At 35.3% G+C, this 19,179-nt stretch overlaps 2 protein-coding genes across 5 annotated transcripts in view; one reads left to right on the forward strand and one right to left on the reverse strand.

Moving 5' to 3' along the window:
- The window catches only part of usp9 (ubiquitin specific peptidase 9), a 42,811-nt gene extending 31,669 nt beyond the window's left edge, over nt 1–11,142 (reverse strand). Inside the window, exons 1-2 of one of the 4 annotated variants that reach the window (XM_073845296.1) lie at nt 10,962–11,142; nt 7,073–7,326 (exon numbers count right to left, since the gene is read on the reverse strand). In XM_073845296.1, coding sequence (XP_073701397.1) covers nt 7,073–7,168 — 96 coding nt within the window. In that variant the 5' untranslated portion in view covers nt 7,169–7,326; nt 10,962–11,142. The remainder of the gene's footprint in view (nt 1–7,072; nt 7,327–10,961) is intronic. The other 3 variants (XM_073845295.1, XM_073845294.1, XM_073845293.1) reach the window with 3 other exon arrangements.
- A 6,914-nt stretch (nt 11,143–18,056) lies between these two features.
- Nucleotides 18,057–19,179, forward strand: part of LOC141340169 (ladderlectin-like) — a 2,776-nt gene continuing 1,653 nt past the window's right edge. The window contains exon 1 of the mRNA XM_073845096.1: nt 18,057–18,065. Within this exon, the coding sequence (XP_073701197.1) occupies nt 18,057–18,065 (9 nt within the window). The remainder of the gene's footprint in view (nt 18,066–19,179) is intronic.

Consider the following 19,179-nt stretch of genomic DNA (forward strand, 5'->3'; position numbering starts at 1 on the left):
AACCAAGCTCAAATCAATTCAGAGAGAATTGCAAAGCATTTGGAGGGGGTTGTAATCCATCTATGAATCAACCTATTTTCGCACCCTTCTTCATATAATGGAACAGATTTAATTAAGGCTTTTATTTACATAAACCACATTAAATATGGTAAACATTAGCTGAAACATGCTTGTCTGACATGTGATAACCAACCAAATTTTTTCTCTGTAAGTACACATGGTTGAGCCTCTATTTACCATATCTGTTGAAAACATTATATATTTATATATGTATGGAGTAGACTACCATTTAAAAGATTTTTAATTATATTCTTTAAAGAAGTCTCTTCTTTAGCCTGCATTTATTTGATCCAAAATACAGCAAAAGCAGGAATGTTGTGAAATATTTTTACTTTTTACAATAACTCCTCCTATTTAAATATATTTTAAAATGTAATTTATTCCTGTGATCAAAGCTAAATTTCCACCATTATTAGTCTTCAGTGTCACATGAACCTTCAGAAATCATTCTAATATGCTGATTTGCTGTTCAAGAAACATTTATTATTATCATCAACATTTAAAAGTTGAGTGATTTTTTTTTTCAGGATTCTTTGATGAATACAACAACATTATACACTACTATACCATTCAAAAGCTTGGACTTAGTATTTCTATTTTTCTTCCATAATTAATAAAAGTATTAATTATAGAAATTAATAATGTTATTTAGCAGGGATGCTTCAAATTGATCAATAGTGATGATAAAGACATTTATAATGTTACAGAAGATTTCTATTTCAGATAAATGCTGTTCTTCCTAGCTTTCTATTTATCAAACCTGAAACCTGAAAAATATACTGCACCATTTTCAACATAATAATAATAAATGTTTTTGAGCAGCAAATCAGAAAATTAGAATGATTTCTGAAGGATCATGTGACTGCAGTAATGATGCTAAAAATTCAGCTTTAAAATCACAGGAATAAATTACATTTTAAAATATAATCAAATAGAAAACATTAGTTTTGAATAGTAAAATTATTTCAAAATGTTACCGTTTTTGCTTTGGATCAAATAAATGCAGGCTTGGTGAGCAGAAGAGATTTCTTTAAGAAAACATTACAAATCTTACTGTTCAAAACTGTTTTGACTTAAAGTGTATATTAAAATATCTCCATTTATTGTGTGACCTATCCCTTTAATGTCTTACTAAATTAGACCTCCTCATAAAGTATGGTCAACTTTACAGCATTTTCTGTACCTCCCAATTAGAAAGTAGAGGTCGACCGATGTATCGGTTTTGCCGATTAATCGGCACCGATAGTTGATTGGCGGAACTATCGGTTATCAGCAAAAATCCATGCCGATAGTTTTTCCGGGTTGCGTTCTTTGCTGAAGCAGCTCACGCTCGCTCTCTGTCATAGAGTATGAGAGGTTAAGTCCGACACCAATGCTTAATGTCAGGATTGTTACCATATATTTGCATTGGTTTATATCAAGCTGGTCATAATGTTAGCCAGCAAAGTTGCAGATTTAAAGACGTGACATGAGAAAGCAAACTGTGTTCATTTAGCTGTCAGAAATCCTGCTGCGCCACAGCGCGCCATTCATAGATTGACATTACATCATATCTGTCCCAAATCTTTAATGTTCATAAAGACTTGACCCTGGGCTGGAAGATTAAGTATTGTGCATTTAAGCAAAATGTTTGTATTTCTGTAGCTCTAAGTCTGTATGCTTCATATAGAGCTATAATTTATGTTTTAGCCTTTTCTTTAGGCCGCGGAAGCAAGATAGTTACGCACTTTTTAACAATGCCAATTTTCCTTGTTCTTATTTGATTTTAATAACTGATCAACAAAAATATGTATTAAAATTTAACATAAAAATTATACAAAACGAAATTCGTTTAAGAAGGGATTTTCCACAAATAAAAACGTAGGAAGTAGGGGTGGGACGATACAGGTAACTCACGATATGTGGCCCACGGTATCGATAATATCACGATTCACGATATCTACGATATTCAATATATTGGAAGAAATTTCATCAACGATATATGTGACTGAAAAAGAAAAAAATACCCATAATAAGGAAATCTTAAGCATTTATTAATGCCAACATTTTCAACACTGTGCAAAGAAATATGCATTTGCATAATAACTGCCTCCTGGTCTTAAATGTAAACACTGTACAGCTAGAGAGATAAAAGTGCCTGAACATTAAAAAAACAACATGAACATTAACTAACGTGTAAACCGTGATACTGAAACGTCAGTAGTAAGTTACTGTAAAGTGCTTTATGTTAACCTGGACAGTGGTCACATCAAGGCATATTCTTCTTGAGGAACACTAACGCCTGTTTCACACATACTCCGTCTGCAGTGCGTATGCAGTCCGTGTGCGATGCACAAGCAGCACGGACTCGTTTTGCTTTCACACAGAACACGTTTTATAAACAACGTATTATTCAATGCACTTGCACACCGCTTCTGGGACGTACTGCCGGACAGCAACCGCGTGCAGTGTGAACGCTCTAATCCGTTAACATGGGTGGGGAAAAAAAATACTCAACGCATACGCACTGCAGACGGAGTATGTGTGAAACAGGCGTAACTGATCAGCATGCTCAACTAGCGGGTGCGTCTTTGTTTGGTTTTCGTTATTTTCCGCCATTTTTCTCACTTCTCTTTTTCTGCGCTTCTTCTCTGTTGTTGTTAGATAACTTGTGTTCTTCACTGGCCGCTGCTTCTGCCACTTTACGCCTATTTACTCGAACAGCGCCCCCCGCAAACAGAATGGTAGATATTGGGTAGTGACAGTGACACCGACAACGGGTAAATTAATCATTCTGTGTTGTAATAAAATATCGATATTGGCCGTTAGTGTATCGATTATTTATTGCGACAGAGAGCACAACAATATATTGCAATATCGATTTTTTTCCCCACCCCTAGTAGGAAGTGGTCAAAAAATTGTGTCTGACCCTCTCCAATTCTCCCGGCTTATTGCCGTCCAATTCATACCACGTCCTTATGACATTTACAAATTACACAAACTTCTTTCCTAATAAACTGATTGAACTGAAACAAAACACAAACAAATAATATTTAAACACTGTAAAACAGAAAAAAAATTCTTAAATGGCTACAACAATATATATCGCTCTTTCTCTTTTCGTTTGACCTGTTCTTTAAACTAATCTTTGCCGCTTTTTTGATCATTCTTTAAGTAAACATTTGCCTGTTTGGTGATTAAATAAACTGTTTTTGACTTCCCCTTGAACTACAGGCGACGCGTCCTCTGTGTGTGTGATACCTGCGAGTTGTCCGCGCAAAGCAGGCTGCACTTTTGCCAGGTTTCGTTAGGGTGGGTGAAAAATTGATTCTCCGATGCATCACAATCCTCTCTTCAACGAGCTTGTGTGTTTTTCCCCGCATATGGCACGTGTGCGCGCTAGAGACGGCGGCGGGCTTCATTGCACAGAATTTGCACTGTGAGAAATTGCCAGACAGTGTGTGCTTCAACCCGCAGTGTTTTACTTTAGATATGCCTTCATTTCTGCCGTTTGTAATACAGTACTATTAGATGCACAAAACACGCACACTGACAGACTTTCACTTGCTCTTTGTGTTTTTTCGTCCTAAAAAGCTCGATTGCGGATGCGGTTAAATGCACTTGCCTTTTCGAATACTTTTATACGAAACTAATGTACAGTACACACAGCCAGTTATGTTTTCAGAGCAGGACAAAACATCTGATATATCGAAATAGATCTTTGCATTTATTGAAGCCTGTTAAAGCAGCCACTGTCTATGTCACTGTCTATTGTTTTAAAAAAATAGCCTGCTTATATAAAAAAAAAAAAAAGTAAATTCTGCACGAAATAAATTTGATATAAAATGTAATTAAATTGGATCTTAATTTTAAGATGGCAGTACTGACATACAGAGATTCCAAATATAAACAAAAAGCATAGAAACTGTATTTTACTTATTGTTAAAATGTAAAGATTTCCACCCCTTTACAATGACCCATTTGTAACATCAACTAAGATTGATGAAAGCTGTAGAATAGAAGTGTTGTTCCTTGTTAGAGTGCGTTAATTTCAACATTTACTGATGTATTGTTAAATTTTGAAGTTTATTTTGTTAACATTTATGAACTATGAAATAACTTTATCAATATATAATTAATATTTATATTTTTTTTTATTAATTTACAAAGTATGGTTTAGTACTTTTAAAAAAATAGTAGAGCACTATTTTAGTTGCCTTTCAGTATCCATTTTCAAAAACTATCGGTTAAGTAATCGGTATCGGCCAGTGTGGTCCAACCTAGCTATCGGTATCGGTAAAAACCAATATCCGTTGACCTCTATTAGAAAGTAAGAACAAACCAACAGTGATTCAAAAGCAAACACAACCTGTGGCTGGTTGCTTAACATGACATTTAGTGTCAGATAAACCTGAAATCAATGATATTACGATACGAGTAGGGCTGCAACTAACGATTATTTTAATAATCGATTAATCTGTCGATTATTTTTTCGATGAATCGATGAATCGGATAAATTAAAAAAAACAAGGGATTTACAACCCTTTATTCAAAAACAGAACTAAAATCTTTAGAAAGTGCACGAACATGTTGCTCCTTGAACTGTTATAATAATAATAATAAAATAAAAATGGACTAACACAAAAAACATACACATGTATGCTTTACATCTGCCAAATATATAGACTAAATAAACTAAAATTACTATCTGTCAAGACAGCGGATTGCTGTGGTGTACATGCTGCATTTCCCATCAAGAAGCCTCTCAAATTAAATTCCTCAGTGCGCATTAAAAAAGTCATGTGACTTTGCACGCTGGAACGGGATAACTTGACTAACTTTCTGCTACATTCATTCTGCCATGGCGGTGTTTAGTGTCCTGCCATCAGCAGCGACCAGCTGGAAGAGTTCCGCATTCAAATGCACGCAAAACTGGCCTCAAAGCCCCAGCAAAAGTAATTACCATGAATGTGTCAAGGCAAAAATTAAGAAAATATTCGAATTACTTATTAATAAACTAGTATTTTCTGATTCAGTGTTGCAAAGATGAAATTGATGATCCTGCCATCTGCTCATTAATGCCTAATGCATCTTTATGGATTAGCTAATGAAAGAGTTTTGTTTTCGATTTTAATTATTTCGTTTTATAGTAAAATAATAATTTAAAGCTTTCTATAGATATTGTGTTTGTGAGGCAATTACCTGGGTTTCGGTTAATTATTGTGAAGCGCTCCAGTTTAAACCAAAGATATCAAGCGTATTCTGTTTGTTTTCTTTAAGAGCACATTTTGTTGATACTGTTAGTACACACAAACTAAGGTAGACCCTTTACAGTTCCGGCCCGGGTGGTAAATTACTCTTACCTTTATGAGCAAAGCGCGCTTCTCTCCGCACAAACTTCGGAATTATCTTGATTGAATGATTAAACTAATATTGTGATATGTTTTAAGTTTTTTATATCAATGGATTTTAATTTAAATCGCGATGAATTAAGCAGGCTTTTGATCTGTCTGCCGCTGTTTGCTAGGTATAACTTTAAAAAACAAAAACTTGAATTTAACAAACAAAAAGTGTTCCAAATATATCTCTAAATTAACTTTATAAACTAAAGGAACGAAAATAAATGTAATCACTTTGCTATTAAAAACAGCAGCTGTGTAATGAGGAAGAGAAAGAGAAAAAAAGACAGTCGGACTGGAAATTCAGTCGGCCAAAAATTGATGAGCTGTCGGACATTTTTACAAGGAATGTTTGTTTAATAACCTATATAATACTCTTAGGCTACTTTCTTAATTAAATATATTATTTCTTTGATTTATTTTAGCGTTTTTAGGCTGCTTGTTCGCTGACTGAAGTGTAGGCTATATATAAAAAAACAACGTGCCACCGTCACAGCCCCATTCAAAACTGAGACGATTTCACCTCAGCAGAGCTCCTCTTTCTCCTTACGGTTGTGGTATGTTTTCGACACATTATACAGACAGACAGTGTTACAAAAACTATAGAAGTAGTTTTCTCCATCTCCACTATCCAACGACCCGTACAGCAGCTGTTTTGCGATCGAGCATTGGCTGCTGTTAAAGTACGCTAGCCAAAGTAGGCTTAAATATCAAACATGTTTGATATAAATCGGGGCAGCATATATAATGTAGAAACGGTGCTTTATGCTCAAATGTTCCAGTTTTGCGCATAAGTTAAATTCGCATTTTTGGATGGAAACACAGCTTATGAGGTGCCGAACTCTGCTGGCATCAGTGCGGGAGAGAGACCGAATGTGTCCACTCCGCTGTGCGCTCAATTATTTTTTTAATATATATAATAACAACCAAATGTCTCTGCGTCGCGCGACACAACGAATCGATTATGAAATTCGTTGCCAACGCTTTTAGTAATCGATTTTTATCGATTTTATCGATTCGTTGTTGCAGCCCTAGATACGAGGCCAAAGAGCAAAGTAATTCAAATAACATTGCAGCAGAATGCTGTGAACAACTGTAAGACAACACTGAAAAAACATCTAAAAAGTACTTGTGATTTTACAGACACAACTAAGAAAATACCTAAAACTTCTTGCTTTTAGTAGTGTACAATGTTAACATTTATACAATAGAATCTTGTTTAATTCAATTAATTATTACAAACAGTTTAAAAATAATCTCATGTTTATCTTTTACTTAAACGCCATAAGCGCAACCATAAAAAAAAAATACAATTGTGATATTATACAGCAGGTGATTTTTGTTTTGGATCATACTAGTTACCTAATAACATTTCCCTCTGTTGACATCTGTTCCTTCCAGGGCAAAGCACAATTACAGAAACACATTTGCATCTATGGGAGTTGGCTAATGTTTTTTTCTTTGGAACTCAGTCAACTGTCAAAACTAATCAGATGTGGTTTAAAGAACATATTGCAGCACAACGCAAGGATACTGTAAACCTTATCGATAAAACATACTCTTCAGCAACAGCAAAAAGAAGTGTTTCGGCAGGGATCGGAATAGAGAGGGGAAACCCAAAATGGAGCACTGACCTGGTTCTGGGGCAGGGGTGGCTGGGACTGGCCATCCGGAGCCTGGCCCTGACCGTCATTCCCTCCCACAGGGGAGCCACGGGTCGTGGCCGTCATACTCGACACGGGGCAGATCTTTGCAATCTTGTCTGCTTATGTCGCTGGCACACCAGAAGAAATCAGTTTCTCCTTAGGAGCGACGGAGAACCGGCACACTTCTGAAAGTGAAAGCACCACCTGGGGGACTGGATATGTTGCAGAGACCATTGCATAACCTGAAAAATAAAACAGACTAATATCACAATCTTTAAAACACACCTTTTGACTAAAGATTTTACATCATGATTACTGCATACAGTACTGCTCAGTCAGAGCGGAGCATAACTACAGCTAATTTAATTAAGATTTTATTCATTTCCGTGCTACGTCCAAGCTTACACCTCATATGTTTCTATAATAAAATCAATGTGAACATACTTCCTTTTCTGACATATTTCCTAGTGACCAGAAAAAAAAGGAGGCGGTACGTGATTTTATCTATCAGGAATTGGATTGTGAAAAGTAGGTGTTGCACATCAGAACAAAGCTAGACCAAAGGTGAGATAACTAAACCAATGACTAAATAAGTGCTTGGCTATTGGTTAACAGCACGTCACAGTAAGGCCTAAGTGACATCAGCCAAAAAGGAAAAGGAGGAGCAAGCCCACATTATGTTTCAAAATCACAAAGACAAGTCTTTGGAACAACATGCACAGACGAATCTTGTAAAAGAACAAATTTGTGCATTAAAAAAGTAAATAGGATGCAATTTTGACTGCAGTTTTGTTTTAAATTCAGGCTTGCATTGAACTATTCACAAAGCTCTATATAATGCCATTTATACAGATGCAAATTATTAAGCATAAAGATATGCAACATTTCACATTTAAACAAAGTTGAAACTACACACAAAGACATTTTTTCATATTTAGTGCACAGCCATGGCGACACACAATTGCTGTTCGGAAACAATGTGCAACTTCAGACTGTTATGTTGATGATACACGGGGCAACTTTTTGAGCAATTTTATCGGGCAACTTTTTTTTTGCAATATTGTTTGGGCACTTTCTCATTGAAAATGGGTAACAGATTTCTATCTGGATAATTTAGATCAATCGTGGGCCCTGTATCTCACCTGGTTGCCCATTGACAGCAACATTTGCCAAAGTTGCCCGGCAACATTGCTCAAAAAGTTGCCCAGTGTATCATCAGCCTTAGTTTTGATGAAGATTCTTTAAGACCCATTTTTATTTCTCTTCTCTGGTCAGATATTGCATTAAAATCACTACAAAACTACAAGATATATAGTTCAAAACAAGTAGAAGAGGTTTTACTTTTATAGTGCATGTTATGCTCCCCAGGAGGATGCTGCTGGCTAGTGCAAAGTGCATTAAATCATTGCATACAAAACAGGTCTGGTTAGTACATAAATACAATGCCAAGTAAAGAAAAAGCAGTGCAGAGCACACTAGTACTGACGAAATGACACCGAAAAACAATATCATCACTTGTTTGCTACAGTAATTGGATGTTTGTCACAATGCAAAGTATAAAAAAATAGAGCAGCAAAATGATAAGTCACGATTAATTGATTCAAAATAAAACTTTGTTTGCATACTACAGCCTTTGGTGTGTACTGTGTATATTTATTAGGTATATATAAATACACACACATAGACGTGTATATTAAGGAAAAAAAATGTAAGATTTATATGTAAAATATTTCTATTAATATATAATATAAATTACATACAAGTGTTTACATACAATACCTCAACAAATATAAAAATATATAATATATATATATATACACACACATTTATGTGTGTGTATTTAAAAATAGATAACAAATATACACAGTACACAGATATAGTATGCAAACAACTCTTATTTTCAATCGATTAAGCGTGACTAATCGTCTTGCCGTTCTAATTGAAAATATAAGTAGTTGATGTTGTTTAAAGACTTAAGAGTATGGCAACATAACATATGCTACCTATCTTGGACAAGCTACTGAATTTAACATAATGTGTCAATTTTATTCAACAGAATATATCAAACCTATTCATATCAAGTTTAAAGAGCCTGGGGCATTTAAAACACACTTAGGGTTTTGTTACATTAAACAGACAACTGTCTTTTGTCATTTTGTGACTGACTCAAACAAATAAGGCAGAATAGCTGCAGCTTCACTAAACGATTCAGTGGATGTCTGATTCGTAATGAGCAAAACATTCTTGTTGGCTACAATAACAAAAAAAATTTAAAAAGCCAAACCAACATACATTTCATAGAAGAGAGGAAAAAAACTGACATGGCTTTCAGGCAGTGATTTCTGTACAGTTAAGTGGATTTTTTTTTTTTTTTAAACCTCTTGCACCTTGGCTTTGTAGTATTTCATTACAAAACAGCATTTTATTGAAAAAAAAATCAATATTGCTGCATTATTTAATTTGCACTGTTTTAAACAATGCTTAATCATCTATTTAAATTGTGATATCAAATGAAACTATTCATAATGTATAAACATTTGATCAACATGGTTTAATAAGATCGTAAATGAAAATGAACTAGTATAGACTCTCAAATATCGAAAAAAAAATTGAAATGCCCTCAAATCACAACAGATAGCACACAGAAGCAGCAGTCTGAGTACAAGATTGTTTGTTGAACTTTTAACTAAACTGCCAGTTTGACAGTAATTATGGACATGCTCCTATATACATAATGAACACAACAACATTTCTCCAAATTGATGAGACATCACACTACAGAGACTCTAATACAATATAACTCATTATACCTAACATTTTCACGTTTGTCATAATAAACGAACCAGATGCCCAAGGGCTGGCAAGCAGAATAAATACGTACAGATTGACGTTCTCAGATAATGGAAGGAAATTAATTTTACTGTCACTTAATTGCTAAATATGGGCGTTTCCCACATTGTCAATATAAATATTGCAGCTACCAGAATTCATCTCCAATTCCAGAAAACGGAATTATACATAAAAGAGGTGATATTGGCTGTCTCTCAAAACACAGTGAGCTGCCTACATAATCAGCCTACGACGCCCAAAAATGCTGTCAAACTAGGGAGCCTACTAGGTTTTCAATATCAGTCAGTTTAAAAGCTGCAAACGTGCCTACGATGCCCAAAAATACTGTCTGGGTGGGCAGCACACTTGCTTTTGAGACACAGCCATTATGTATTGGGCCTAGTTTGAAACTGTGGCAGTTCAGGCCTGTTTCCTCCTCCAAACACAATCTGAGTTACATCAGGTTTATCTGTGTAACCGGCCATGCATATAATGCTATTAAAGCTCTGAGGCTTCACATGACACCGTTTTTGTATATGCAATCTTATTTTATAACTCAAAAGCAAGAGCGAAAGTGAATGTAAATACAGCAGCAGAAACATGCTAACGTGCTAACGGCTAACAGCTGGACTCCAGCAAAACACAATCAGCTCGTGACAGTGAATTCAAAGCCGTTAAAACATCAGAACACCCCTTTTAATTATTCAACAAGCTCGTGTTATAATTCACAACCTGCCAAAAACGAAAAAGATCAACTAGTGACAAAAAATAACCGACCTGCCCACGTCAAAACCACTTGTTTAGCCACAAATCAACCACCTCAAACTGAACTGCCGTTAAATGCAAATGCTAACTAGATTGAATAGATTATAAATCGGCTGTGCATGTAAGGTGCGAAAGGATTAAAAATAGGCAAGAAGTGACAAATATCCAGACGTCTTTACCTTCGTTCATTGAGCTGTTCGAGCTAAGCTAAGTGAGCACTGACTTGCAAATCATCTGCTATTAGCCGCTAGCTTCCTTTAGCTTCACACACAAACCCACTTACCGAGAATCAAACTGGATCTTTCCTCCATACGACCCCAGATCGGATCATTTAAGTGCCGTTTAATAATTACTCAGCCGCGTGCATGTGTCTGGCTGTCCCGATTATAAATATCACGCCTGTGTTGAGATCAGATCATTGGTTTATTGTCTGCTGTTGGGTGTTTTTCCTGCGTCACCAGCATCGACTGCTGCTGCCCCCCTCCCTTAAACTGCCTCCAGCCGCTCTCTCTCTCTCCTGTGTCAGGCTGCTTAGAGACCCGTCACCGTGCTATGGATGGAAGTAAATGAGAAGTATATCCGTGCACTTACTGCCTGAACGTGTGACTCAGCTGAGCATGCGCGGTTTCTAGGACAGCTCGCCTACCTGACACCTGATTTTGTGACATTAACAAGTGTTGTATCATTCTTCTTACAAAGAAATGAACGTTGTTGATGCTCCTGAACACATTTATACTGGAAATGTTGTTTTAAAGCCTTTGTTTAGATATAAAGTTGTAATGTAGGCCTATATTGGGGGCGAAGAATAAAAAACAAAGAGTAGCCTATTTCGTATCAATAACAAATCATTTTTTGAATTTTAATAAATTATTTATAAATTAAAATGCAAGTCTCTTCTGCTCACTAAGAATACATTTGTTTGATCCAAAGTACCGCAAAAACAGTAAAATTGTGAAATATTTTACTATTTAAAATAACTCTTTTCTATTTGAATACATTTTAAAATGTAATTTATTCCTGTGGTATCAAAGCTGATTTGTTAGCATCATTACTCAAGTCACATGATCCTTCAGAAATCATTCTAATATTCAAATTTGCTGCTCAAAAACATTTATTATGTTGAAAACAGCTAAGTATATGTTTTCTGGTTTCTTTGATGAATTAAAAGTTTGACATCGTTTAGAAATCGATTTATCAAAACGATTTGATCAATTTAAAGCATCCTTACTAAATAAAAGTAGCAATTTCTATCATTTGTTTATATATATATATATATATATATATATATATATATATATATATATATATATATATATATATTAATGTACTCAACTGTTTTAAATATTGATGATAATAATAATAAATGTTTCTTGAACAGCAAATAAGCATATTAGAATGGTTTCTGAAGGATCATGTGATACTAAAGAATGGAGTAATGATGCTTAAAATGTAGCTTTGATCAAATGAATACATTACATTTTAAAATATATTAAAAAAGAAAACAGTTATTTTAAATAGTAAAAATATGTCAGAATTTTACTGTTTTGTTGTACTTTGGATCAAATAAATGCAGGCTTGGTGAGCAGAACACTCGTCTTTGAAAAACATTAAAAAATCCTACTGTTCAAAAACTTTTGACAGGTAGTGTATTATACTGTTTTTAATTTTAAAAAAATTAATAATTTGGAAAAGTATATTTCAGGATATAGATAGGTGTAATTAATGCAATACTGCATTTTAAAGATGACATTTTGACATGTAAATAAGTTTAATGAATGAAATGAAAATACAATGTACAGTTATATATAATACATCATAATAAATGTATAATTAAATGCCAGGTTAAATGTAATATACATAGAAATAGACACTTTGCAAACATTGCAATTTATCACATTTTAGAAATTAAGTTATATGCTAGACTTACAGGGTATAAAAAAAGGTAACATTATCATGAAATACCACATTTTTTAATGTTAGTATGTACAAACACCTCTTTTCTGTGCTTTCTGAAAAAAAAAAAATGTAAAAAAGCAGACACCATGCACATACCTATTTGCACACTTACCATGAGCTAAAGGAAAGTAGTGTTCTAAGCAGGCAACATAAGCATTGTCTAGGAGAAAAACCGGTTACGTGTGACATATTTTCCTGCATGCTTAAAAGACTGGGTGATGTTTTGCATGAAAGTCAATGCATTAGAAGCAATATAAACCTACCAAAGAATGTATTTTGATAAGCAGATGATATATAATCATGGCTGTAACTGAAACAGTAGACATTATCCATTAATAAATGCTTTAAACAGTAGTTATGCTACATGGTTGTCACATGACCTCATCGCGTGAGTGGCATAAAGCAATCAGGTTGGAAATAAAAGTGGTTCTTTTTCAGCTCGTTTTTAGTGTTGTAAGAAAAAAAAATTGGCAGTCTGATAAAATAAGTGAAAAGGAGTTTAAAAAATATATCAGCTGCCCCTAATGGGTTATTTATCACATTAGAAATAAAAGGTCAAGTTAAGCTTATTGAATTGTGGGATAAGTATTTTATATAGTGTGCTGTGTTCATTGTATAATGCATATTATAACAAATGTCCTACCAAACGATACTTTATACATGCTGTGCACATACAGTAGAACTAAGAGAAGTGTGATAGTATTCTATTCCGAACATAGCTAATACTTTTGTAGACCAAACATCCTTACAACAACCATTTGCTTTAAAAGAAAAAGTGCAGTTGTTTCAACTAAACTCTAGCCTACTACAATGACCTGGATGAATGAAATGCTTCATGGACAGGCCACCTGAATAACATGAGTCACTCAGCTGGACAATCTCTGCTTGAATAGAGCTTGACCCCTACAATCCATCAGTTACAACTCAAAAGCCTTTTGTACGGTGCAGAGAAGACCCCATGTTAGACAAAGTGTAGAAGCTAGTTCTTGTGTAGTGTAAAGAATGAAAAAGGCTGTAGTTTAGTCACCTGACCAAGAGAGGAAAGCACCTTCAGTACCAAATCTAGGTTTGTGTCACCAGTGAACTCAATTAACATCAGTCCAGCTTTAAATGTTCATGATGAAAATATTGTATCTATATATAGCCTATAATATTAAAGTGCTTTCGTGCCAGAAGCCATATTCTGATTCGAGTGCTTAAAAACACAATATAACAAGCAGACATGGCAAAACTGTATGATCTTTGGAACAAATAATAACGTAATGTTGTGATGCTTCACTGAGACACTAGATGTCAATGTGGTTCCATGATCTTGGCTCTCTATAGCAGGGTTTCCCAAATGGGTTCGAGAGGGAACTGCAGGGGTTTCGTGAGTCGATGCAAAGCTTAAATAAATAAATCAAACGTGACATTAAAAATAACAAAATGGGACAGATTTTCATCTGCGAGTCACTGAGGCACGACATCTTTGCAAGCCACTCCTCTGATGATGGAATCACATAATACCATTCATATTCTTAAAGCCTGCTATCTATCCACCTTTTTCTTCCAGTAAGAGTGAGTGCGGCCATTTATAAATTTGATGGGTCTGGCTTCCGGTGACCGGTCTCATCCGCGTCCTGCTGTTTTTTTAGATGTACAAAACAACTCGTTTTGCTGCTTGATATTGCAAATTGGTGTGTCATACCATATTATTTTAATGTATTATCTTAATAATGAAAACACTGGTTTGTCATGCAAACAGTTTTACCATTTACTGCACGTTGTTTTTCTTCTCATTATTTCCCTATACTGTTTTTTATGACAGGTCATCAATCGTCTGTTGGAGGCACTGAACGTAAACAATGCCACTGAACTGAACGGAAATTTAGCTGATTATTGCTGCTGAAAATGGTCAATTAATGTCATGTTTTGTGCTGTACTAATTTGTCGGACCGGGAAAAACATTTGGAGTACAAAAGACTGCCAAAAGTTAAATCAAGGAGAAGAGTGCAAAAAAACTGTCTGAGGAACAAAAGGATTTCCAGGGAAAGAATCTTGACAACATTTGTGTATGTTTTTATCATGTTCAGTCAGGTAGGTGAAATATTAGGCTAATATCTTATCTATCTTTAACACCAATCAACTTTAGTTTGTCAAAATATTGGGCCCTTTCCTGCTTAAGTCCTAAGTCCTTCTCTATACAGCATAAATTAGCCGAACAATGTATTCAGTAGTATATTAACTGTGCAATCAATGCTGTTTACATTCGGGTATTGCCAATATGGCTGTGCATCTGGGTAACTTACTAACTAGGCTTACTTCTGCATTGAAGAAAAAGGTGGATTGTTTTTGTAAGGATGATGATGATGATGATTATGCCCTAAAACTGATTGTGAAGATCAAACTGGAAGGCCTGAAACTTGCCAAAACTCACCAAGCTGCCAATAGGGGGCGCCACAGCGATCAAAAACATGAAATCGCTTATAACTACTAGACCTGTGTTTTTTAATTCTGCTCCTGAGGACTCACCATCTGCAAATTTTGTATGTCTCTCTTGCAAGAACTGCTCATCGCAGAGCCAAATGGCCTCCAGCTCCACCTCTCTTGATGTCCAGCTCCACCTCTGAGTGAACAAATGGGTGGAGTTAAGGTTAGGGATAGGGTAAGGGGTAGGGTTAGGGTGTTGTTAGGTGTCTATCTCCACCCATTACCTCCATATGGCTCTGCAGCGAGCACCCTCTCCTCTCTTGTCTGACACACTCAGTTCAGTTCATGGATTTCTCTCGCAATGAGCTGTTGATCTGAATTATGTGTGTTAAATAAGAAAGACAAAATGTGCACAGTGGTGCAGGGGTGTTGCGTCTGGGTATGCACATGCATATGGGTCCAGGCTGACTAGGGGCCTGCCAAAGGGAGACTTTTTTAATTAAAATGAGGGAACGTATCCTTAATTTGTGGCCTACATAAATAAATAGTCAGTCTACATGTCCATGTGCAGGGCTCCGTTTACTACATATTGTATTCTTCTCATTATTTCACCATAGCGGCTATTGAACTGAAAGTCTCACCTATAGGCTTACTTTCATGTTGAAGAAAAAGGTGGATATTTCTGGTGACTGCCATAGAACTGCGTCATTTTTTAAAACTAAGTGGTGTAAGGTTGGTAGCTAGCTAGTTCAAAAGACTCACTATATCACATCTAGCTTCAGCGACACCTGCACCGTTTTAATTCTCTTTCTTTCAGTAAAACATCTTGTGAATAGTCATGTAGCGTTAATGTGATTTACCTCAGAAAAGACCAATTATGAGCTTTGGAGCTCTGCAAAAACAGGGTTGGAGATCCCTGTCCTAGACCATTTGTCATAGACTCAGGTGTTGTATATCATTGGAATCCTTGAACAAAATGGCTATCATTCCATCAAGAAAAGTTTTCCGCAAACCCTACTTTTGCCAACTAGTCATTCGTTCAAAGTAGGCCGGCCGCTAAAACTGCTATATAACTTGAATGAAATGAGACATCATCAACTCTGAACACATGAATGAGCTCAATCTGAAGTTACAGCAAAAATATTTGAGGAGCATGAAAATGGCAGTAACTATGTACCTTTTAGTCTGATTGACTAAAAAGACTGAAAGACATGCAGTGTCTTTTTCCAAGGTGCCACCAATACACAAGAGCAATAATAAGCATTTTCAAAAACTGGGAATGATTATTCCACCCGGCCTTCAATTGTTATTCTGTTATTTATTGTAAATAACCTTTATAAATGATTGAATGTGTGAGTGAACTGTCAACACGAATCAAACTATTCCAAACAGGGATCCATTCGCTATTCTGGCATTGCTATGCTAAACAGCTGAAAGAAAACATACAGAACATGACTGCTGAAATATTATTAGAGAAAATGATTTATTAGTAGTTTAATATTTCACTAGGGTCACGCCCAGATTAAGTTTTAAACCTTCCTACAGTGTAAAAGTCCTTCCCCTATTGTTCTCTCATGTCAAAATTCACTGACATATTTAGATGTAACGGATCAGAGCTGTTTTTGTTTATAAAAGGTGCATATTTTTTTTCTACTTGCACTTTTCACTGTCCTGTTGATTTCATGGCCACTCACTAATAAAAACATTGGCAATGTGAGCATAAAATATTTATTTAAAATTATTTTACTTGCCTTTTATTAGGTTCTGCATTTGGTTATACAGTGCCTTGCGAAAGTATGTATACCTCATATTTTTTTCATGTTTTGTTATGTTGCTGCCTTATGTTAAACTGCTTTAAATTCATTTTTTCCCCACATTGATCTACACGCATCCACCATAATGACAAAGCAAAGAAACAGGTATTTAAATTGAAATGAAAACAGTTTGTTTTTAAACTCTGCTTTCGATTTTGTTTTAGATTTCTAGGTGAAAAGAACATGTCTCTGTCTTCTGTTGTGTTTGATTTGTCAGCACACCTAGATGGCTGTGAAAGCAAAAAGAAAAAAGTGTTATTCTTTCTTCCTAGATCAGACATTAGAAAAAAAAAACTTAAATAGGCACCATTCACAAAGAACTGTTGGATGTTTTGCAAAGGTTTATATAGATGAAAATTAGTATATTAATTCATAAAAAAAAAAATCTTACCCAATTCTCCCATATTTGGATTTTATTAGGTACAAAGATCAAACAAACAAATCCTATACCCTCCTTTGACTTATATACACTGTAAAAAATTTGCTGTAGTTCTGCAGCTGGTTGCCAGTAACTTACTGTAGATTTTTAATTTATGTTATTTACTGGCAACAGTTTGTTCAAAGTTAAATGAACATTAAACATTAACAAGTCTTTGTCTTTACAGAATAAAACTATAAAATAACAACCTACTGCAAAGCATTCTGGGAACCAGAAACCTTCATCAACCTTTTTCTGTTTTTTTCCTTCAGATTTTGGTTCCCAGAATGCTTTGCATGAGGCTGTTATTTTAGTTTTATTCTGTAAAGATAAAGACTTGTTAATGTTTAATGTTCAATTAACTTTGAACAAACTGTTGCCAGTAAATAGCATAAATTTAAATCTACAGTAAGTTACTGGAAACCAGCTGCCAGTAATACTGTAATTTCTACAGATTTTGTTTACAGTGTACTTATACACACTTGACATAAAGTGGGTTGGAAGTACAGTATAAAAGCAGGGCTCCTTCTGAAACTTCAAAAAATCTTTCTCTGAGATTCTGAACGCAACGATCTGAAAACCAAGGTGAGTTTTGGCACAGAGACCTACTGAATAACCTTTCTATGTTAATTATCTTTGTGCTTTTTCTTTAAAATACATTGAGAAACCACAGTGTGCATAATATGTGTGTCTATAAAAATTTCCTGCTTATTAATTTTCAGTTTCATCATGGCAGTGCTGAGAAGTCTTCTGCTTCTTCTCATTGTGCTCTCCATGGAGAATGCAGAAGGTAACCAAAACGTTTATTTGTAAAAAAAAAAAAAAAAAAAAACTTTGTTATTCAATTTTAACATCTTGCTCTGCCAAACCTTTGATGTTTTGTAGGTTTATAGAGAGTCAGATAGCAGGAAATATACAGTCAGGTCCATATGTACAGTATTTGGACACTGACACAATTTTTATTATTTTAGCTGTTGACCAAAACATATTCAAGTTACAGTTATACAATGAATATGGGCTTAAAGTGCACACTCTGAGCTTTAATTTTTAGGGCAGTCTCATCAAATTGGTAGAAAGGTTAAGGAATTACAGCTCTTTAATATGTCCCCCCTTTTTTAAGGGACCATTTAAGTAATTGGACAGTTGACTCAAAAGCTGTTTCATGGACAGTTGTGGGCTATTCCTTCATTTTTTCTACATCAATTAACCAGGTAAAAGATTTGGAGCTGATTCTAAGTGTGCGATTTGTATTTGGAAGCTGTTGCTCTGAACCCATCATGCGGTCAAAGGAGCTCTGCATGCAAGTAAAACAGACAATTGTTAGGCTTCAAAAACTAAAGAAATGCATCAGAGAGATAGCAGGAACATTAGGAGTGGCCAAATCAACAGTTTGGTGAATTCTGAGAAGAAAAAGAACACACTGGTGAGCTCAGCAACATAAAAAGGCCTGGATGTTCACAAAAGACGACAGTATGGTGGATGATTGGATCATCCTCTCCATGGTAATAAAACATTTTACAACATCCAGCCAAGTGAAGAATACTCTCCAGGAGGTAGGCGTGTCACTGTCAAAGTCTACAATCAAGAGAAGACTTCACCAGAGCAAAATAGAGAGGGTTTACCACAAGGTGCAAACAAGACCAGATTAGACTTTGTCAAAAAACATTTAAAAAAGCCAGACCACTTCTGGAAAAGCTTTTTGGACTGCTGAAATTAAAATCAATGTGTACCAGAATGACGGGAAGAAAAAAGTATGGAGAAGAACAGCTCATGATCCAAAGCCTACAACATCATCTGTGAACATGGTGGATCAGTGTAATGGCATGAGCATGGCTTCCAGTGGCACTGGGTTACCGGTGTTTAGTGATGATGTGACAGAAGACAGAAGCAGCCAGAAGAAAGAC

The sequence above is a fragment of the Garra rufa genome, chromosome 8 (genome assembly GCF_049309525.1).
Source record: "Garra rufa chromosome 8, GarRuf1.0, whole genome shotgun sequence".
Classification (NCBI taxonomy): domain Eukaryota; kingdom Metazoa; phylum Chordata; class Actinopteri; order Cypriniformes; family Cyprinidae; genus Garra; species Garra rufa.